Here is a 23,091-nt window from a genome sequence, read left to right as displayed (position 1 = left end):
ATTAAAGTAAGCAAGACTGGTTAGTTTCTGATTCTTCTATACATACATTGCAGTACAGGATCCAGGGAGTTTTACTACTGGACAGGAAACTGTTGCTGTTAATTAATCAGTATTTCTGCAGTCAGCTCACATGGATTCCATTCCTGATGCACTGTTTTCCAGTTTGGGTAATTTTTTCTGTACTGTGCAGGGTGGATACTTTGGCCAAATCAGGAATACAAAGAAATCATCTCAGAGATTAAAAGATGCATTATTGGACCATGATCTTGCCCTTCCACTGTGCCTGCTTATGGCTCAACAGAGAAATGGTGTCGTCTTTCAAGAAGGAGGGGAAAAACATCTAAAGCTGGTGGGAAAACTGTATGATCAGGCAAGTAAAAACACCTGTATTTATGATATCACCTTCTTTTTGTTAACTTCTAGTGTATAAGCACAATATCTGAGGATTCAGCACATAAATAACAATCTATAGAATTAGATATGAGAATCTAGTACTATAAATACAAATACATAGGATTTTTAAAAATAATTGCAGGATTGCTCTATTAAAATATATAGGTGCATTAAAAATATATTATATTGACAAATGTCCTTTGAGTAAAAGAGCAAAGCATCTTTTGTCATAAAAAGATAAATTCTTATTTTTTAAGTGTCCATTGTGTTTTCCTAATCTTACTTTGGTAGTGAAACTTCCTTTTTTTTTTTTTTTTTTTTTAATAATTCTGTTGCTGCCTTAGGCAGTAGGAGCTAATTGCATTTTATTCTGGTAGAATAGAATGCTTTTGAGTTTTGTTGACTATTTTAGGTGGGGTTTATTATTTTATTGTTCTTCCCCGATGAGAAATTTTTTGCTCTACTATTTGGTGTTAGCATTTTTGACAAGAAACCAAAAGGAAAAAAAAAAAAAAAGCAAGCTTTGAAGCTCTCCCTAACTTAATTATTGAACAAAATAATAATGTTTGCTAACTTGTTGTATTTTTTATTTTTGTAGTGCCATGACACCCTGGTACAATTTGGTGGGTTTTTAGCATCCAATCTAAGCACAGAGGATTACATTAAGCGAGTGCCTTCTATTGATGTTCTCTGTAATGAGTTTCACACACCTCATGATGCTGCATTTTTCCTCTCAAGACCCATGTATGCACACCACATTTCAGTGAGTACAACTCTTCAGTTTGTCTGCTTGTAGTGCTGCTCTGGTACCTGTTGCTAGTACATGTGGTAGGTTCCAGATAAAATTTGTTTGCTAAATAAAACTTGCAAAGTTTTATTAGTAGAATTAGAAGCTGTGGGCTGGAAGAGGTTGTCCTTAATATTCTTAGAAAATATGGTCCATATGTCAACTTTCATACAACTAACAGGAGTTATAGCTAATGAAGTCACCTCTGTGGATGTCTTGGGCTATCAGTAGGAATTCTCCCTCCCTGTTCCCTCAAATGTGTAAGTTCTTCTGCAGGTGTTTTAGATGGATTTTTGCTGTGGAGGAAAGTGTTGCAGCTGCCAAATGGTGTCCTATCTCAGGAAGTGTCAGAAATTAATTTGTTCCTGCATCTAAAAAGTTCAATATGGAGAGCAGTTTTTACTTGGTGTTAACATAAGGTGGTACTGTAACAACAGGTAGCAGCATCAGTGAAGAAAGACAAATCCATCCAATGAGGATGAAGACTAAAGCTCTGTATGAGGTTATTCAGTGCTTTGTGTACTGACATTTCACAAATAAATGTTATATAGAAAAGTTTCAGAGAGAAGTTAAATTATATTATTAAGTTTAATTTTTGTGTATATAGATTACAGTTTCTTATTTCTTTTATTTTTTTATCCACAGTCAAAGTATGATGAACTAAAAAAAGCTGAGAAGGGAAATAAACAGCAGCACAAAGTTCATAAATACATTACATCATGTGAGTTGGTGATGGCTCCTGTTCACGAAGCTGTGATTTCTCTGCACCTCCCTAAGGTCTGGGATGACATCAGCCCTCAGTTTTATGCTACATTCTGGTCTTTAACAATGTATGACCTTGCCGTGCCACACAGCAGCTATGACAGAGAAGTCAATAAACTTAAAGTCCAGATGAAAGCCATAGATGACAATCAGGAAATGGTATGTTAATATAATTTTGTGGTCCAGTTTAAGCTTTCTAACCTTGAAAGAGTTTCTTTTCATGAAGTATTATATTAAGCTTGTTTAGATCTGGGCAGTTTTGTTACCTGGTTCATCCATTTGGATTTGCCACATTAGCATAATTTGGATTGACTTTCCTTCATAATTCTCATGTTGAAATTACTAGTGACTCACACTAAGTGAAAATTACTGGAAAATCAGTTTCAGAAAGCAAGTCTTGACACCTGTATCTATGGTTTGTCTGTTCACTTTTGTCTTAACTATAGCCAGTGTTCATAAAATCAGTTGGTTATTAGAGCAGAACATTTTTGAGTGATAAGTTTTTCAAGTATTTAGTATTACTAGGAACTTATTGCTCTGTCTATAGCAAGATTAGTTATAATACTGAATGAGTTATGCTGACATTTTATAGCCTCCAAATAAAAAGAAAAAAGAAAAAGAACGTTGCACAGCTCTGCAGGACAAGCTCCTTGAAGAGGAGAAGAAGCAGTTGGAGCATGTGCAGAGGGTTCTACAGAGACTGAAACTAGAGAAAGATAACTGGCTTCTGGCAAGTAAGTGTGTCTAAGGGAAATGCTGTGATGTTTTTGTAGTTGTCACTGTCTCCAGAACTTTCTTGCACTAATACTCTTAATGTTTATTTGAAAATTTGATTTTTTTCTTTGTTGAGGTCTGTTATAGCAAGGTAAAATTTTAGTTAGAATGTAATGTGTCTTTACAAATGCTGAGTAGTTGGTTTTCATAGAGAAGGTTTTGTTTCTTATGATGTCAAGACCTTTTAAATTTTGCCCTAATTTAGAAAAATAAGTTAGAGATTGACAAATCCAGTGGAAGCTTGTAATTGCAAGCTGGCTTGTACTTGCTAACTGCAGTTAGAATGCTGCTAAGTTTGTATAATTGCTACAGGACAAAAAATAGGCATGTGAAGTCTCAATGATTCATTTGAGTTAAATTACTTTGAGTCCTGTGATTAGGAGCAGTTTGCCAGGGTTTGTGTGGTGGCATAAACCCTGTTCCAATGACAAGATAAGTGTTGTGCCAGCCTAACAGCCCCATGCAGTGAAACAGCATGCACATTTTTCATAGAGCAGATATGCAGCAAGCAGAATCAAGTCTTTTCTCCTACAAAAATGTCTGTAATGTTTCATGTTGCTTGTGAACTCTGCTGGTATGGTTAATCTGAAATGTTTTTCTCTGGTCAGTTTTCTTCTCTGGATGAACTTTGAGTTTGTAACTGGAAGTAGTAGTTCGTCTGTCCCAAGAAGCCTAGCATAATCCAGTGGAAAAGAGTTTTGTTGTCCAACTCATGTAAGATCCATCCAACTGGTTTAATGAAGAAACACTGTTCCCTATAAATATTTAATGTACTGTAGCAAATTAACTGCAAGAAATTACTGGTTGAAAAGTTACTGCCTGATTAAAACTTGGTCTAGAGGTGACTTGGTAAATTTGTCTACTTAAAGAAGCACTCAAAAGTGTGTAGAAAATAATTTGCATAGGTATTCACGTAACTCTTTGTGGGATACTGGGAATAGCTTATTGTTGGCTTTTGTACTTGGGCTTCAACTGAAGAAAGTTTTCCAGCATTGTATCCAGAGGCAAGCTTAGTATTTCAGCAGTTTACCCATTAAAATAAATAATTTGTGATTGTACTGCTTGAGGAACTAGAACAGCAAATCCACTGTAGTAGTGGGTTTATTATTGTTCTTAAAATTATTGATATGCAATTTGTTTTTTTAAGATTAGCTTCCTGTCTACAGACTTTTGATAGTGTTTGTACCCTTGAGAAGAAATTAATTTTTGGCAGATTAGCCTGGTGGCTTTAGCAATTGGAGGCCACCTGTTCTGACTGGTTGTTCACTTGCTTTGTTTGTACACTTCTGAAGCAGCACACACTTGATTGTCCTATGAACTGTGATTCCCTTGATAGATTTTTTTCCTTGTTTTTTAGGTAACAAATGTTTGCTATAACCTTTGAGGTGTAGATACTAAAATTACACAAAGTCAACATAAGGTTTTGACAGTCCTTTCTTGAGCAAGCTTTATTCCATGACCATCGCAAGATTGAAGCAAGTAAACCCTGGGTATTATGACTTGTGGCATGTGCAAAACCACCAGTGGCCCTTGTGAGGATTATGGCTGTTCTTCCTTTGAAGGCATCCACTTGAAGTCTTTAGTGCTGTACTTTTCTTTGACCTTGCTTGCGTGGTGTACATTCCTCTCAGCTTGTTTTTATGATTCTTGTTGCTGTGGAACCAGTTTGGGTATGTGTTAGGCTGTTGAGTTTGCCAGCCTGTGGTTGGTCAAACAGAAACAGGTAATTCTTGAACTTGTTACAGTGCAGTCTTTTACTCAGTGGTAGAATGAAACTTTGACAAAATGTCTGTGTATTGGGGTGGTGGTTTATTGAAGGCTGCTGTTCTTTGAATTCCTCTATGTGTTTGATTTTTGTGTTTTGAAGGAAACCAAACAAAAAGTCAGCCCCATGTAGAAAGATGAAAGAAAGTGTTCTAGGAAAATAGCAGGTGGTGGTTGCTTTGTTGATGTGCACAATTTGAGCAGGTAGAGAAGTTTACTGAAGCTTTCCCAGAACCTGTTTTTAGCCCCATTGTGTGAAAGAAGAATTTTGCCAATATGAAATAAAGATTTGCAACATCCACCCTGCTATTCTATCTCCACCCTCAAACAGTTGCACTTACATTGACGTTTTCTGATCAACACCAAAGATACGTTTGAAATCAAACCACCAGAGTATGAATCTATCATACTGAACTTCTTGGGAAGAGAGTAGTTGAATGATAAACCATTAATTTACTTTATTTTTCTTTTGTTCTTTCCTCTCTCAACTTTTTTTGAAGAATCTACCAAAAATGAGACTATCACCAAATTTTTACAGTTGTGTATATTTCCTCGCTGCATTTTTTCGGCAATTGATGCAGTTTACTGTGCTCACTTTGTTGAACTGGTCCATCAGCAGAAAACACCTAATTTCTCCACACTTCTCTGTTATGACCGAGTAAGTAGTTACAACTCTGTGTGTGTAATTTCATCATTACCACTACAAACATCCCAAACTAGTGTCTCCCCTGCCTCTCAAAAGAGGTAAAGATCTGTGACAATCAGAAGTTCACTTTTGTACTTCATATCCTGTGATCAAAGTTTTCTTAAAGCTTCAGGGGTTTATTTTCAAGAAATGTTGTTGGTGTTTTACCCTAATGAGTCTGGAGTTTCAAAGCAAAGTCATTAGCTGCCACAGGAGTTGTTTTCAGGTTTTGTAACCTTTAAGTAATCTGCATTTCTATAGCCTGCTGTCATCCTCCCATTTTAGCTGTGTGTGCCCTTCTGCTGTAGAACCAATTTTTTTACTTTTGTCCCACACCAGCAACATCCTTGGGACCCTTCTGACCCTGACAAATGGTGCTCCAGACAGGGGGCTTGTTAGTGTCACTGCATCTGCTCTGATTTCATGTATCCAAAAGAGCACTTCTATTCAAGTAGCCCTATCTGATGGACCTGTGTGGGCCAGGGGAAAAAAAAAACACAACTATTTTGCATCAGCTTGCCTGGGTATTTACTTCTACCAGCTCAAATTATTATTAATTTGAAAATAAAACACTTTTGTCAGTGAAGACACTTGAACTACCAAACAGTGTCAGCAGCAGCTGTATGCTTGGATTCTGGGCTAAGTGTGAAGGACCAGCAGTTGGGAAACAAACAAGGTTATATAAGTAGTCTCTGTGGTATTTAGAAACCAGCTTAATGGTGGTTTAGATGAGAGAAATTTATACGTTTTGATAAATTTTTTGCTTTGTAACTCAGTATGGTCATAATAATGTTTTCTTCCTCTATTCACAGGTTTTCTCTGATATCATATATACGGTTGCAAGTTGCACAGAAAATGAAGCCAGTAGATATGGCAGGTTTTTATGCTGTATGCTGGAGACTGTGACCAGATGGCACAGTGACAGAGTCATATATGAAAAGGTATAGGAAATTAATAAAATTAGTTTGCTCATTAGACTATGTTCCAGCCATCTGTGTAATCCAGCCCAGTAAAAATGGGTTTAGTGACACTTAGATTTAAAAATAGTGCAATTGGATTTTTCTGATAGCATAATCATAAAATTGACTTGTATTTTACTATAATTCATGTTGTTTTGGTAGAGGTAATTTTGTATGGTGTTAAAAAATATATTTGCTAAAAAACACCCTTTCCATTTCTGATTTTCGCATAACGTATGTTGAAGATAATTTAGGGAGTATATGGAAACTCTCTTAATACTCTTTGCACCAGCTAGTTAAATTATGAACAATCTTTTCTCTCACTCATAGCTAAAATGTCGATATAAATTAGCTTAAAAAAAATTAGTTTTATAAAGTATGATTGTTTCTCATTCTTTAGAGTTTAGAATTTAGAATTACCAGTTTTGTTTCCTGAAAAATAACTTTTTCCTATTTGTTGATGTGTATGTAGGAATGTGGCAACTATCCAGGTTTCCTAACTATATTACGAGCAACTGGATTTGATGGTGGAAATAAGGCTGATCAATTGGATTATGAGAATTTTAGACACGTGGTACACAAATGGCACTATAAATTAACTAAGGTAAATAGACATGCAAAAAACCTTATTTTTTTTAATGCTTGAAAAAAACCCCGAACATAAATTAGCTTTAATTTATGTTTTAGGCTTCCGTGCACTGTCTGGAAACAGGTGAATATACACATATCAGAAACATCCTGATTGTGCTGACCAAAATCCTTCCATGGTATCCAAAAGTGCTGAACCTGGGTCAAGCCTTGGAAAGAAGAGTACACAAGATATGTCAGGAAGAGAAAGAGAAGAGACCTGATCTATATGCATTGGCTATGGGGTAACAACACCTTATTTAAGAGAGTGGTTAAAAGTGGATCATGAAAGGCATCTAAAGACTCGGAACTGTTACAGTCCTAATATTTGATTTTTACCTTATCACAGAAGATTTCGCTATCCTGCATCCTTGTGCTGGCAGTGTGAATGAAAACATTCATTTTGTGCTGGATGATCACTAATTTCCTTTACAAGACTCTAGTAAAACCCTTAAAATAGTAAAGATTTCTACTCACAAGAGCATAGCTTAATTTTAGAGAAATAGTATAGCAGCAAGGAGATAGGAGGGGTAGTAAAAGAAAGAAAGCCAAGGGCTATTGCTGCAAGACTGGTTAGATATTGAAAGTGCGTTTGATTCTAAAATGCTTAGTTACATGTTGCATCTTCCTCTGGTGAATGTGGAATCATCCTCGTATGCCTGAGGGGCAGTTCAGGTTGCCCTAACAGTTTCAAGTTTTGTCAGCAGTCAGTTTGTTCTGTGTGTTTGGCCAGGAGTGTGTGTGTGTGTCGTGGTGAGGAAGAGGGTGTGGAAATAGGGCTGCTTCTGTGTCTAGTGGGTTTGTTTGTTTTTCTTTTTCTTTTGAGCTCATCAATATAGGGGGAAGAAACTGTGTATCAGTTAGGAAAAACTGTGAAATAAATAACAGATGAACTGTTAGATTAGATCCACATTTAAGATTCAACCCATGTTTTGCTTTATGTTTGTGCATATTTAACAATCTGTGCGACTTGCAGCTATTCTGGACAGTTGAAAAGTAGGAAGCCTTTCATGATACCTGAAAATGAATTTCACCACAAAGATCCACCTGCCAGGAATGCTGTACCTGCAACAGTACAAAATGGGCCAGGTGGTGCTGGGATGCCTACGTCTCTCACAATAAATACAGTTAGACTGGAGGAGGGCACTACTGAGGAGACTGGTAAACACACCTATGATTCTTATATGTTTATTTTTAGTAGAATTTTTCAGACATGACAGGCTTCTTTCAAAATTTGCCTCATTAAGCTAAAAAGAAAAAAAAAAAGTAATGCTGAATAGGATCAATGTGTGTTCTTTATTTTTAATTGGTTTTGGAAGAGAGTGGTCTGCTGCCTATTTTAGCTGTTAGCTACACGACCTGACATGAATATGCTCAACTGCTTATATTTTAATCAGTAGGTTATAGATTAACTTGTTGAAATAAAGCTGTTCTTTTTTTTTTTAAGCAGATAAACTAAAGGAGAAGTCTCAGGGTGTGGTGAAAGTTATTAATAAAACTGTCAACGCTACACCGAAGGTGACAACGAGCAATGGAAACAGTGCATCTAATAGGTGAGAAAAACTATTCTTACACATTCTCTATTTTCTTCCTTCCAAGCCACAGAAATACACTTGGAAATGACGTGCCTTTGAATTTTACTATTGGGTTCTGTGGAAATAGTGCCCATTGATTAAAGTTTTAAAAACTACATTATTTCTTTCAAAATGCACAGTTTTACTGATAAATGCATTTCATTTTAGCTGCGAAAGATAAAAGAGGACATTTCCTTGTTGCTGTTCTGATAAAAAAACAGCAAATCTGAATTCATAGTGTCTGCTCCAGGAAATTCTGTCAAACATTCAGAAATAAAACTTCTGTGATACAGCTAGAGCTGTGTTTTGTATCCGTGCTAATTGGCCATTTTATTTTTGATGCAGCAAAATTATTAAAGAGAAAGATGATAAAGAAAAAAGTGGGAAGGAAAAAGATAAAGAAAAAAAAGAAAAGACTCCAGCTGCCACTCCGGAGATGAAGGCACTTGGGAAAGATGGGAAAGATAAACCGAAGGAAGAACGGGCAAACAAAGATGAGAAAGCAAGAGAGATCAAGGAGAAAACGCCAAAATCTGACAAAGAGAAGGAAAAGGTGAAGAAAGAAGAAAAAGCTTCAAAAGAAGAAAAGTCCAAGACGGTTGTTACCATCATTGAGTCAAAGTCAACTGCAGAAAAGGAGAGAGAAAAGGAGCCATCCAGAGAAAGAGATCTAGCAAAGGAAATGAAATCTAAGGAAAATGCTAAAGGAGGAGAAAAGGTGCCAGTAGCTGGGTCCTTGAAGTCACCTGTTCCCCGATCAGATACATCAGAATCTGAAAGGGGTAAGTTTGAATATTTGGTTTCTATTCTCGTCTAGAAAAATAGAATGTGTCACTTGAAAATCACTGAACGTCAAAAAATGCTGGAGAAGCTGAGAGAGAATCACTATATAATAAGTAAGATTTTGGCACTGGCTTTTAGATGCAGTCAATATCTAAAGGATATGGTCAGAATATCTCCAAAAGGCAAACTATGGGAATGTGTGAACTTCACACATCTCCAGTGAATGCTTGTTCTCACAAAGCCTGCTGTTTTTTAAATTTAAGTCTAAATGGTCTTATATTAAAATGTGTTAGTATAACTTTGACCATGCAAGTTTTGCAAAAGTGTAAAGCAAAAACTTTGTGTGTATTTTGAGAGCTTCATGACAACCTTTGAATTGGAAGAAAAACAGGGAAAGTGAAAGATATAGGCCTTTACATCCTTAAGAAGGATGCAAAAAAGCTTTATCAGTCCTTTATATTAAGGGTGAGCAAATCCTTATTATCTGAGGCTGATGTTGAGTTCTATATTCGTGCTGTTTAGAGCAAACCACATAAGGGAAGGCTGTAATGCATTTTATAGAGTTTACCTGTTCAGGGTCTTCATAGAAATTCTGAAATTCAGATACTGACTTCCATAAAATGGAAGTTTGGAGTGAGCATAATTTTGCAGCAGTTTGTTCACATTATGCTTCTGCTGCAGACTTTCATAAAGATGGCTAAGGTATGCTGCCAACTCTAGATAGCTTAAGGAGAACAAAATTCACATAGTGGTAAGAAATCTGGCTGTAATTATGTTACTTCAGAAAGTGATATTATTTGATTCTCCTCTTTGAACTGTGTTTTAATAATGCCATTGTTCTGTTCTTTCCTCAGAACAAAAACGCCGCAAAGTTGATACACATTCTTCTCCATCACATTCCTCAACAGTAAAGGTTAGTATAGCCTGAGGAAGGCAGCACCCATGTTAGGCTCACAAGTTTGGGATGCCGGTATTCGACTTCCTTCAAGTTTTGTGCCAAGTATACACTGGAACCACTGGAGGTTTTATGTTGCATTACAAAATGCATTCCTTTTCTTTATTGGCGGACTGTCTTTTTTTCTATAAAAATATTTTTTAATTAACCAAAATAATGCTTCAAGGACCTAGCACAAATTTTGTAAAATAGTATTTGGAAATTTCAAGAGAATTTTTACACAGAAGTGCCTCATTGCTTTAAGCAGTCAGTTTTTTTGGAGTGCAATGGTAGCTACAAGCAAATGAGTCTTTGCAACAGAGTGGAGCATATTTTTCTGCACTTCTTTGAAGAATATGTAGCACTGAAGATTCCTGGATGATACGGGATGTACGATACCTCTGAATTCATCAGGCTTCTTGATGAGCATCATACCGATATGTGCCTTCTAAGGAGGAGTCTTGAAAGGAGTTCCATTTTAAAGTCTCCTTGGTGATCAGTTCTCCTGTAGTTGTGTATATTCAGTGCGCATGCAGCTTCTGTTGTACCTTCCCTTCGAGGTTTGTTTATTTCCAATGGGTTCCCACCATGTTGAGCCCTGCGTTACGATAAAACCAGATGTGGCCACCAAGCCTCCTACCCAGCAAAGAGAAACCCCAAGCACTCAAGCGCAGCACAAAACCATGGGCGTAGCCTACTTGAAGACTCAGGGTAGCCATTCCTTGCTCCATATTTATATTATTTCTAAACCATCTATGTTCATGGAATCTTTGAATTTGCAGTACGTTGAACATTTAAAACTGTAAGTTACCAATACTTCATCGAGAGCACTGTGATGGATTATGTGGGTCTTTAAACTTCACCATCTTACCAACTTTAGAACAAGCTCTTCTCTTTTTTCTGTTTTTTTCAAAGTACATTTTTTTCTGTGTAAGATTTACTTGAAATATTTAACTTAATTTTGGAGAATTCAAATAGTTTTTACTAGTTTTGAGGAAACAGGTGACAGTGATAACTACTCAGTGACAACATTTTTTATAAATAGCAGCGTAAGGTCATTCTCAAGTGGCTTCTACCACATTTAACTGAAAGTGGAGAAGATACAGGTTTAAAAGTATTTTAAACCTGTTTCACCTCTTGTTCAGCTATATTTAGAGTTAAGACTACTTTTTCTTCATATTTTTGTCTAGTCAGGAGAGTGTGTTTTCACTGTTTTAGGAAGAATTAGATGTAGACTTATTTTGTAGTTTATTTACTAGCAAAGTCTAGAGAATACGTAACAACTTTCTTCCCCCCTCCCTCCACTTTCTTTTTAAAAAGAGTTTCAGTTTCGAGCTTTATTCAAAGTATGGTATTAACATAAGATTTATTCCAGAAGGAGTAGCTGTTTTTTGTTTCAAGGGCACGGCCGTGCTTCCCAAAGTCCCTCTGGTTTCTGAAAACTATTCCAGCTCACGTGTCATCTCCGTTCATTTTCTACAGGACAACCTCAACGAACTCAAGGACTCTTCAGCAAAGGTTTGAATCTTTTAGAAACCAGCCAAGTTTATTTTCATGTTTTGTTGCAGAGAGAAGTTAACTTTTGCCCTTGTGGCAAACTCCCATCAGAAATTCAAATTCCATTTGAGTAAATACTAGCATAGTAATAGAGGGATGAGTTTTTTTGTCCTGGTGTGTAAATCCTCTGTACAGGAGATACAGTTGATAATGTAGAAGCAAGATAACAAAAATCCCCTGAATTTACCTTTCTGTCAATATTTTGAAGAGATGTTATATGTATGTACGTGTCTCTTCTAGTCCTCTCTAAACTTTTGAATACACAGAAATGTCCTTATGATTAAGCCATATATTTGGCTGAAGACCTAATAGAACAGCAGTTCTTAGGATTGTTTGAGAGGTTTTGAATATACCAATTACAGAACAGTAGTTAGTTAAAGAATATTTGAGAAGTCTCTGGACTATTGATACTCTTCCCTTACAACTGTATTCATATTCTAGTACTACAGTTTTGTGTTTCTAAGCATCAGAGACCGCCTCCTGAATGATTGTGTATTTGCTTCCTGTAAATACACGTCAGTTTCATTATCTTAGGAGAAGGGATACTAAAGAATCCTCTCAGGAGTTCATAGAATCAGAATCCCAGGTTGGAAAGGACCTCAGGGATCAGCTAGTCCAGCCTTTTTGGCAAAAATGTGGTATAGGCAGGCTGGCCCAGCACTCTTGTCTAGCCAGATCTCACAAGTGTCCAGTCTTGGAAATCCATCACTTTTCTGAGGACAATGGCTGATTGTTCTTGGTGTGGAGTGTTTCCCTCTTGTGTCCAACTGGAATTTTCCCAGGAGTAACTTGTATCCATTACCCATTATTTTTCCATGTTGAAAGGACATCTCCCTTGGTAGCCACCCTTTAAATACTGGGGCACAGGGCGAAGGCCTCCCATACGCCTCATCTTCTCGTGGCTGAGCAAACCCTGATCACACTGCCTTCCCTCGTGTGGGACCCCCCAAGCCTTGGATCAGCCTTTGTGGCCCTTCTCTGCCCCATCTCCAGCCTGTCCACATCCTTTTTGCATAGCAGGGACCAAAACTGAGCACAGTGTTCTGGGTGTGGCCTAACAAGCCCTGGGAATAGTATTTTAGATAAATTCTGTAACTATTTTGTTGTTCATTTTAGAACTCGATCACATTGTAGCTGTTGTACAGTAACAGTCACAGCACACCTGCTGATACATCAGGGGATGTGACTGATAGGAAATGGATCAAATCTTCTAAAGTTGCTTGATTTCACAGTCAGTGTCAGTTACACACACAGTTAGTGTGTAACTGAACTGCACAAAGGTTTATTGCTGGAAAATGCTGACCATTTGGACTTTCTGAATACTTTTTGGTTTTACCTAGGGTTACTTATATTCACTTAATTTAAAAATGTACTATGGATTTCCATGTTCTGTATTTACACTGTTGTTTTAGTTGTAGTTATCTTTATGCAAAGTGTTCAGAACACTTTGTACATTTTAAATCTATATAATTGTGATTCTTTAATGGACACTTGCAGGTGGATTTTTGGTTTTTAATTGAATCTTTCCAATACCAACTGTATCTGATGATAGGGATAGTGTATATGGGCAACATCCTTTCATCTTACCATTGATGAAGCTGCAGTGTCTATAGATTGAATCTAGATACTTTTATAAATCATATCTTGTATATTTAATTTTTTTAAATTAGAAAACTATAGTATTTGTCTTGAGCTTATCTCTGCCTGAAGGGTGGTATAGGAGAATCTGTAAAATCTCACTTTTCCCTTTCTTACTGTACGAGTCAAGATTCAGTTGGTTAATTGAAATTTTGCGTATGTTTTAATTACTTAAGCTAAAGTTTTATTTAAAAATATTTACTTTACTCATTAGCACATTGATTTAATTAAGCAGGCAGTGGAACTATTTGTAATGAAATTAACAGCAAACAGCTTTATTTTTCAAGTTAATTTGAAAAGTTATGTTTTAGAATTAACTGTAATGTGTTTGTGTAGACATAGCTGGAAGTGTGTTGCAGTTGTGTGACCTTTTAATGGATTTATTCTTTAAGTGTTTGGGGAATTCGGGGGGTGCCCAACCCGTTACTTCCTTTCCTAAATGTTCTTTTCTAATCTTTCTCACTTAATGAACTAATCTTCACTCTTCAGTGCCGTTCTAACAGACTTAAAGCAGTTCATGACAATGTTCCCTGTACATGGTGTAAGACAAGTTAAATGTTCTTTACTTCCATGTACTTACTTGGGGAAGGGATGGGATGTTCAGATGCCTGTAAGATTTATGAGTTCAGCTTCCACTGAAAGTTAAAAGTCTAGTGCTCTTGTCTGCTTACAGGGATTTTGTTTATTCCTGACTTTGCTCAGTTTTTGGAGCCAGAAGTACTGGTTTACACTACAGATTATTAAATAAATGGTGCCAGATGCGAGTTAGGGTTTGTTTGGTTTTTTCTTTTTTTTTCTTTTTTTTTTTTCCTTTGGCATTTGTCCAAGTTACAAACCACACTAAAGCACCCAAAATTTGATGTGCCATCAGCTGGCGGCATTTCTAGAAGCAAGTTGATGGTCTATCTCGTAAAGGCGATGGGGAGGATGGATGAGTTTTCCAAAACTCTGCATTGGAATTATATAAGAGCATGGAATCTGTCATGAACAGCCATGAGAACACAGGAAATGGAACAGGAGAAAGCAGAGCTAAGAGGTTGCTTTCTCCTGTGGAAAGCAGCTCTAGGAGACAACTGAATGAGGCTATTTAGAGACAACATATTTGCATGTCATTGTCAGCAAAGAAGAGAGCAGGAATAAATTTACTCATGGAATGGCTTTGTAGGAAATTGAGTAAGAAAATAGGAGTGAGGGAAAAGCAAAAGAAATACTTAGTGCAAGAAGTATTGAAGGTTCAGTCTGTTGTAGGAGAATAAAATTCCAGTGAAATAAAGGAAAGAGACCTAAATTTTGTCAGTGTGACATAGGATCACTAACATCAGGTTTTGGTAAGTTAAACATTAACTGAAACTAGAGAAGGACAGAATTATTTTAGTTTTTAAAATTGAAACAGTTGGTTTGGTTCAAGTGATACCTTGATTGTTTTAAATAATCTTCCACTTACCTCTTTTGCTGGTGTCCTTTTAAGTAAGATGTCTCTTTAAAAAGAAATACAGAGCACATTTTAATAAAGGATTTTTGTCCCCAAATAAAATTGTTAACTTAAGGAACTGGAGAAAGAATGAAGTATACTGATTTAAATCTGTGTTCTGGTGTAATTTAAATACTAAGGGAAGTGGCTTTAATTTAAAATGTGCTAACTATATAATTGTTATATAGATCTAACTATATAATTGCTTTTAAAAAGACAATTACTGTAATGTATCCATATTTATATAACACATGTGCAACCTGTTTTGTGGAGCTTACCAGAATTGGTTAGAAGAGATAGTGGAGTAACAGTCTAGAACATATTAGAGAAAATTCTTTTCTATGTTCAGCTATTTTTCTCATTTGAAGGTTAGAAATTAGATTAAAAGACATTATTTAAAGTATTATTTTAAATAATTTGTTGATAAAGATTATTCTTTAAAAAATAATTACAGCTTGTTTAAGCAGTTGATTCCTTTCATTTGTTCTGGGCAAGACTGCAGGTGTTAACTTAGTCCAGTAGCCTTCATATCCTCTTCCTGTAGCCCTGTGTCTGATTTGTGTTCATGCATCTAATAGTCCTGGTGAACAGTGTTGTGTGTATTTATTATAAATGTTTCAGTTAAGAGAAAATATTCCTGAGTTGAGTACATTGAGTAAATAAGCTGTAGAATAAATTATAGATGGCAAGTTGAGCATGTCTTCAGTCACTCTTTGTTTTGCTAATAAAATATTTATGTTTAATATTTGAGCTAGGTCTGATATGTTAGAATAAGGCTTCTTTTTATTTACATGTCTAGGAATACATATTAATATTTGGTGATGTTGCCTTAATTTAACAGCACTACATAAACCACACTACTCCAACACTGTCCAAGAGTAAGGAGAGAGAAGTGGAGAAGAAAGATTTGGACAAGTCAAGAGAAAGATCCAGAGAGAGAGAGAAGAAGGATGAAAAGGACAGGAAAGATCGAAAAAGGGTTGGTGACATTTTTAATGAACTAGTTTAGACAGTTGGTATGTCCTTGGAAAGCTTTCTGTTCCGAGCCCTTGCAGTAATAATTGGCAGGACAGCCCATTTGAGCAGCAGTGATCCATACCAGAGGTGGCTTTTTTTGTTCTGTTACTCTTTCAAGGGTTGGTTTGCAGTAATGTATTCAAACCTCTGCTCCTGCCAAACCAATCTCCAGAAACTTCACATGAGATGTAACACCTCAGTTACATTCTAAGTATCCAAAAATTAGTTCTCCAACATAAGAATGCAAGCAAGTGTTACTTCAGGGGTGTGTTTTAATCTGCTAACATCTGCATAATTGTATTTGGTGCCAGGATCATTCAAACAATGACCGAGAGGTACCACAGGATTCAACCAAACGACGCAAAGAGGAAAATGGTACAAGTATGTATTTTACTTTGTGTGAGTGTTTGTCAGGCTTTTACTTGTTGTGAATTACAACTTTCTGTTCTTTTTTTAGCTGGTTCGTCAAAACATAGCAAAAGTGAAAGTCCTTCTGATTCCCCTCGCTTAAATGAAAAGGAGAAGGAGAAAAACAAATCAAAATCTTCAGGAAAAGAGAAAGGTGATTCAATCAAGGCAGAGAAGATGGAGAAGAGCTCCTCTGGTAGTAAAAAGGTAAAATAACCTCCTGTTTTTTGTTATTGTTGCTGACAGAACAGGCTGATTTTTTTTTTTTTTCCTAAAATTGCCTGCTGCTTTATAGCCTAAATTTAAAAGTTATGCTGTGAATGTATAAGAAAATGCTTCTGAAACTTCTCATTTATCTTTAAATATCTCAGCAGTCATTCCCTGGCAGGAGCAAGATAGTTTGGAGGACTAGTTCATTTTGGCAGTAGCCAGAAAAATTCAGAACCTACAGATTCCAAATAATCTAAAATATTTGCAGACTGCTCTTAACTTACATATAAACTAGCCTGTAATTAATATTTCCACATGCATGTGTCAGCACAGCTTCTTTTGGTGAAAGCAGATATGTTGCAGTTACATTTTTATTCACCAATCTGTGGTTTCCAGTTGCAGCTCTGCTGCTGGCACTTACCAGGGAACTGTATGAGAAAGATAAAATAATCTCAGAAATCACAGAAGCTGAGTACTGTCATTTTGAATTATGATTTTTTTTTTTAGCTGTCCAGTTCTAATGTTAAATGTTACAGTCCTGAATGTCCTGTACAATGGGTACCATAATAAGCTATTTCTCATATGTGTGTTTTTAAAGGAATCAAGACATGATAAAGAAAAAGCAGAGAAGAAAGAAAAGCGGGACAGTACTGGGGGGAAAGAAGAAAAGAAACAATATCCTTTTAAACATTGACATTTCAGAAAATTTCTACAAAAGAGCTTTATTTTATTATATGTAGCAATAGATATATTTTTTCCTTAACAATGAATTTACTCATAAATCTTCAGACAAGCATAGATAATGAAGATTCTTTCAGGAAAGGTAAAAATGTTTGTTAATTAATTTCTTTGATTTGGTATCTCCCCATGGGTCCCATTGACTGGTAATGGATATACAGACAAAGCAGCCTAAAATCACCCAGAGTGGTTGGATGGTGTTTTGGGGGCTTTTTAGTTGTTTTTGTTTGTGGGGATTTTTGGTTTTGATTGAAGATGTGTCATGTTTGGGGGATTTTGTGGATATGGGTGGTTTTGGGTTGGGTTTTTAAAATGTTACTATTATTTATATTTTAAAAATATTACTAGTATTTAAAATTTATTACTGATTGAGGAGAAAAATATTTCCCTGTTATCATCACAGAGATTATATAGATGCTCAGATTTCTTTTTTTTTGGGGGGAAAAACGAAGAGGTGGAGGATGTGGCATGTCAGCAGTGTTTGCTGAAGTTGCATCTTTGTTGCTTTTTCCAAGAAAAGTTGCCATACAAAAGCAGAGGTGGATTTATGTAATTCTGATAGTCATCAGCCTTGATAATCTATGTGTTACTTAGCGAAATCTTGCCTCATATGTAGCAAATTCAAGTTTTCTATCTTTATCTTACTTCAACAAAAGCAGGAGCTTTTAAACCACAATGCTACATAGTGCAGTTGGTCAGCTCATTGTCTCTGGATAATCTTTTTTCTGGTCTGATCTGAAGAACAGAATGAAGGAAAACTGGCATGGAAACATGGACTATTTAGAGAAGGAAACTTCAGAGTATTTTGAGTGACCCTTATTCAGACCGGATCTTCTGGAAAAATCAATTGTGCTTTGTAGTTGAGGCTCTGAATGGTTGGGGTTTTTTTCAGACCTGTGGAACTATGTGGACACTTAAATATTGTTTTATGGGTATGAGGGCAGGTATTTTTCCTCTACATTGAGCAATTGTAAGAAATTTTGAAATGTTTAATTTTCAGTTATTTGGGAAGGAGAGTGTCCCAGTGAGCTTGAATTAGTTCACCTGATCTATCCAACTTTAGTCACAGACAGCTATTAATCTTTATACACAAGGCAGTTTACAGTTTTAGATTTTAAGGAAAGGAAGAAAAAAAGAAAAAACAAAATTTGAATGTCTGAGAAAAGTCTTCACTCCTGTTCTGTGACCTCAGAGCAATGGGGCTTTATTTGAAAAAGGATCTTGTGTTCCATTTGGTGTCAAGGCTCATTCAGGCTGGCACTTGAGGGCACGTAAGTGAAGGGGTTTGGGTAACACAGCTTGTGCTGATTCCAGGTGCTCTTCGGTGGTAAAATGATGGGAGTTGAGGTTATTGCTTCTTAGTACTATTTCTTTTTATCTTCTTGAAATAATAAAAGATACTTCTGTGAATGTTTTCTAAACTGAAAATTATGAGCATTCTCTGGAAAGAATTTGCTGGAATTTTCTTGACTCTTTGTCCTTCATAGTTGTTACTATCTGGTCACTGTAGAGGAATCTCAGTTTTTTCGCTATTTTTTTAAATGCTGTTTTGGAGCAAAAGGAAAAAGGCAGTCTTGGTAGATGAAGTTCACTACTGAGCGCTTACAGCTTCTTTAATAGTAAAATATGAAATTTTATCTTGACTAGGAATTCAATATAAAGTGAAGATTTAAGGATATAAAATCATTAGTTAAAAAAGCACAGCTATGTTCTGCTGAGTGTAAATAACAAGTGCTCAGGTAAATGTCAGTTGTACTGTGGAATTCACATCCAGCTGTGTAATGGGCTGAAATTTCTGGCCTGGAAGTCTGACAGCACCCCACTGTGTGCATAGTGAAGTATGAAAAAGTGCTTTGTATAGGAGCACAGTTGTGGAATCTCATCCTGTGCTCCTGTTAAATCTTTAATATCATTCTTCCTAGTGTACAATGTCTGACTGCATTTATTTCTTACCTAATTTAGAGATAGTAAGGTTTTCAGGGGGTTGCTCCTCTAAAGGAGTTTATACCCTCACAAGTGACTACTTGTTTCCTATTTATATGTTTAAATTAACATTTCCCTACTTACTTAATGTAGTTCTTGCTGTGGAATTAGCTAGAGTTAGGGAATGATAAAAATAGTTTTATTTTCTCCCTCATTCTTTGAGTTGTGAATGGAATAAAATTCCATGAAGTTGTGAGATCAGTGTTCATTTGAACATCTAATTCTAATTATGCACACCTTTGTTGCAGGTGACATTGAAATGGGAAGATATCCAGCTGTGACCAGAAATGTATTTTCCAGAGTATAGATTGCACAGAAAATTGTGAATGAAGAGGACCCATCTGCATCCTTAAATTATTCAGTTCTCTGCTTTATTTCCCCATGCTAAGGACTTAAATGTTAAGTTGTACATTACTGTATTTTTAACTTGTTGCTTAGTTTCTTATACATTTATTTTCAGTACCTGGCTGAAAGTGTTACCTATTCCATATTTTAGCACAATGTGCTGCAAACAAACAGTTGCCATAGTGCAAATGAGGTTTCATGTGTACATAGTTCCACTTCAGTTTGTCGAAAATACTGCCTGAGTGTAGTAATTCTTTCAATTTGAAATTGCATTCTTTTAGATGTTTGAAAACCACAAATAAACAGTTATTCAGCATTTTTGGATTTACCTCATTTAAACTCAGTTTTTATTTATTACTTGGCCTGTTTTTAATATCGGTAACTAAAAAAAAAACAAAGTGGGAGCACTGTTTTCATGCAATGCTTAGGGATTATTTGTATATTGTGTATAACGTTGACTTGTTTAAAAAAACAATGAATGAACCCTGTCCCATCCCAATCTAAACCTGTGCTCAGTTGTCCCTTGTCACACCTTTTGTTTGTCATGTTGTTTTTAGATTGATTGGAAATGCTCTCTTCAAAACTGAAATAAATTAAGTTTCAGTTACAGCTACAGGAGCTTTGTATTGCTGAACTTTAGTCTGAAAATTTCACAATGACATTTTTAAAAAAAAAAGAATTTTTTTATCTGCTAAATTCTACCAGTGTAACCTTTTTTCTAAATAAACAATAGTTTTCTCAATGGGTCGTAAATCATTCTCTGTGTGGTCACTTTATTACTTCTCTGGATTGTTATGAAAATTGGATGTTAGTTGAAATAATGGTGGGGGTGGTTTCTGTACCTGCCTTTTTAGTGCCAAGGGCTGCTTGTGGATTGTGTGGTGCCTGCTGTGAAGTGACAGATGTGCTGCCCTTCTCCAGCAGTTTCCAGGAGCTCTGGGTTTGCCTTCCTGCATTAAGTCAAGTTTACACCTTTCTTTTGAGCCATTTGTCCCTTGTCCAAATGCCATTGAAATCTCAATTTTGTATCAAATATTAATACTGTTAAACATGGGGACTTTTAAATATTTGGAGGTGTTGGTTTGTTGGGGTTTTTGTGAGATTTAAAAGAAATACAATAATATAAAGGGAATTTTGATCAAAAGTTCAGTATCCCCGGTGCTGTATGCTTTCAGTAATCCGGGATTTGGAACAGAAGTGTGTTTTCTTGATGCATGCATTTGAAATACTGAATATTAAGAAACTGTAGTGCTTATAGACTTGGTCAGTAAAACTCCTGATCACCTTTATTCTGATTATTGAGTGAATCAAAAGATTACAAATCCTGGCCCTGCAGTGGAACAAAGACAGACAAATTGGGAAGAGAATTGGGTAAGAGTTATCCAGCTAATTGGAGGGGAGAAAGAATTACTAAAAAGAGTAACTAAGCTAAATACTCAGGTCCTTTTAATTACCTCATTGGAGCAATCTAAAATGAAAGACTTCTGTCAAAGTCACACCAGTCCTTGGGCTTTACTGCAGTGTCAGTGAGGTGAGGTTTGGGCAGGGCTGCCACACCGAGGTGCGGTGAAGAAGGTCACTGAGAACAGGAATCTCCAACAGCCAGGAGCTCATCCCAGACACTGACAGGGAAACTGAAACTAAAATTTCAAATTCAGCCTGGAGGAAGCGTGTACCTGTCCTGGCAGGAGGGTTTGTCCTCAGCTGTGCTGTGCTGGCACGGCAGGAGCCGTGGGGTGTTTGCACATCCCTGGAAGCAGTGCTGGGGAGGAGAGGGGGTGTGGGATGTTACACTGACCCTGTCAGGGGTCAGGCGAGCACAGGCACAGCCCCGGTGAGCTGCAGCAGTCAAAAGGGAACGATTAAACTTCGTGCTGTGGCTGGGATAACTTGGATGTGCGATGCAATGTCCTGATTTCCTGACAGAGGACACAGGAAACAGTTTCTGGCTAAGTTCATGAAACATCTTCAATCATGCTTGTTGGGAGGGTTTTCTCTCCCAAATACTTTGCAACTGGTCCTTCTAATCCTTCTTCCTTATGTGGGTCTCTGCTGGGAGTCAGGTGCATTTGTGGAGACAGCAGCAAGGGTTTGGTAATGGGAGTTGTACAGAGTACAGCCAGGGGCAATCAGTGAGGGCTGGAGAAAGCCTGGAGCTGGCCGGGTTGTGTGGCTGTACGTGCTCTGGCATACTCATTGACTTTGTGCCCTGGTGGCTGAGAAGGCCAAGGACATGCTGACTTTCATAAAATAATGTAGCCAACAGAACCAGGGCAGTGACCATCATGTGCTGATGAGGCCACACCTCAAATCCTGCGTCCAGCTCTGGGCCACTCATGGCAGGAAGAGCACTGAGGTGCTGGAGCCTGTCCAGAGAACGGCAACAGAGCTGGGGAAGGGTCTAGAGCTGAGGAGAAACAGCTGAAGGAGCTGGGATGTTCATCCTGAAGAAAATGAGGCTTGGGGTTGACCTAATAACTTTCTACCTAAGCAACAGAACAAGAGGTAAGAGCCTCAAGTTGCTCCAGGGGAGGTTTAGATTGCATCCGAGGGAAAGCTTCTGCACTGAGAGGTTGATCAGGCATTGGAGCAGCTGTCCAGGGCAGCGGTGAAGCCACCATCCCTGGAAGTGTTCAAAAGGTGTGTGAATGTAACACTTAGGGCCGGGTATTAGTGCTGATCATGGCAGCGCTGGGTTAAGGATTGAGCTCAATGGTAAGTGATTCCCATCCTAAATGTTTTTCTAATTTGAGAGGATTGTGGGCAAGAACAGACAGAGCTGGGAGGGTGGGCAAGCAGCCCTGTCCTGGTCCTGGCCCATGGTCCTGCGGGAAACCCAGAACCTATTAATTAAGCCCTAATGTGATGTTCTAATTGCTCTGTATAATCTGCAGCATCTGTGATAGGTCACAGCTTCAGCTATTTCATTATAAGGTGTTTTCCCTCAAGACTGGCAAACGTCCCTTGTTTAAAGGTCAGGGGAATATTAAATAAACACCATTTATATCTATTTGCCTCGGATCAAACCACGGCTCTTACATTAATTTTGGAGGATATTTTGGGCAATTAGCCTGCTCAGGCCATATTTGGAAATCAAATGCAATATTTGCCGAAAGACTTGGAACGATATTAAAAATCAGCTTCAGCAGAACAGGGAGGGAGGATGCTCCGGGGGCTCCCCCCGCCGCCGCCGCTGCATGTCAGTGTTGCGCCGGGCACGGCAGCGCACGGCTGGGCCGCCCCCGGCCCTTCCCGAATCCGTGGCTTCCCGATGTTTCCGAGCTGCGGATCGCTCTGGGTTGGACGGGACACTGAAGGTCACCGCGTTCCGACCCTCTGTCGTGGTAGGGATGGCGTTCCTAGACCGGCTTGCTGTGAGACTAGAATGCTTCCAGGGATGGGGCAGCCACAGCTGCTCTGGGCACGCTGTGCCAGCGCCTCAGCACCTTCACAGGGACGGATTTTCCCCACATGGCCAATCGAAACCTACCTTCTTTCAGTTTAAAGCTACTCCCCCTTGTCCTAACACTCCATGATTTGTAAAAAGTCCTTCTCCAGCTCTCTTGGAGCCCGTTAGGTACTGGAAGGTGCTGAGGTCCCACCAGAGCCTTCTCTTCGGTGGGCTGAGCAGCCCCGGCTCTGGGGCTGTTTCCAGAGCAGAGGGGCTCCAGCGCTCTGAGGT

At 37.7% G+C, this 23,091-nt stretch overlaps 1 protein-coding gene across 3 annotated transcripts in view; it reads left to right on the top strand.

Moving 5' to 3' along the window:
- Nucleotides 1-20,151, top strand: part of THOC2 (THO complex subunit 2) — a 49,162-nt gene extending 29,011 nt beyond the window's left edge. The window contains exons 21-39 of one of the 3 annotated variants that reach the window (XM_021548460.3): nucleotides 191-370; nucleotides 992-1,156; nucleotides 1,826-2,101; nucleotides 2,535-2,676; nucleotides 4,981-5,138; nucleotides 5,978-6,106; nucleotides 6,597-6,728; nucleotides 6,812-6,996; nucleotides 7,728-7,912; nucleotides 8,202-8,304; nucleotides 8,671-9,107; nucleotides 9,963-10,021; nucleotides 11,525-11,560; nucleotides 15,550-15,687; nucleotides 16,037-16,106; nucleotides 16,183-16,340; nucleotides 16,942-17,018; nucleotides 17,119-17,166; nucleotides 19,313-20,151. In XM_021548460.3, coding sequence (XP_021404135.1) covers nucleotides 191-370; nucleotides 992-1,156; nucleotides 1,826-2,101; nucleotides 2,535-2,676; nucleotides 4,981-5,138; nucleotides 5,978-6,106; nucleotides 6,597-6,728; nucleotides 6,812-6,996; nucleotides 7,728-7,912; nucleotides 8,202-8,304; nucleotides 8,671-9,107; nucleotides 9,963-10,021; nucleotides 11,525-11,560; nucleotides 15,550-15,687; nucleotides 16,037-16,106; nucleotides 16,183-16,340; nucleotides 16,942-17,018; nucleotides 17,119-17,146 — 2,658 coding nt within the window. In that variant the 3' untranslated portion in view covers nucleotides 17,147-17,166; nucleotides 19,313-20,151. Of the gene's footprint in view, nucleotides 1-190; nucleotides 371-991; nucleotides 1,157-1,825; nucleotides 2,102-2,534; nucleotides 2,677-4,980; nucleotides 5,139-5,977; nucleotides 6,107-6,596; nucleotides 6,729-6,811; nucleotides 6,997-7,727; nucleotides 7,913-8,198; nucleotides 8,305-8,670; nucleotides 9,108-9,962; nucleotides 10,754-11,524; nucleotides 11,561-15,549; nucleotides 15,688-16,036; nucleotides 16,107-16,182; nucleotides 16,341-16,941; nucleotides 17,019-17,118; nucleotides 17,167-19,312 lie in introns of those variants that run through there. The other 2 variants (XM_031504792.2, XR_004148311.2) reach the window with 2 other exon arrangements.
- Nucleotides 20,152-23,091: the final 2,940 nt, after the last annotated feature.

The sequence above is a fragment of the Lonchura striata genome, chromosome 14 (assembly GCF_046129695.1).
Source record: "Lonchura striata isolate bLonStr1 chromosome 14, bLonStr1.mat, whole genome shotgun sequence".
Classification (NCBI taxonomy): Eukaryota; Metazoa; Chordata; class Aves; order Passeriformes; family Estrildidae; genus Lonchura; species Lonchura striata.
The sequence above is the reverse complement of the archived record's forward strand: the minus strand, read 5'-3'. Positions and strand labels throughout refer to the sequence as shown.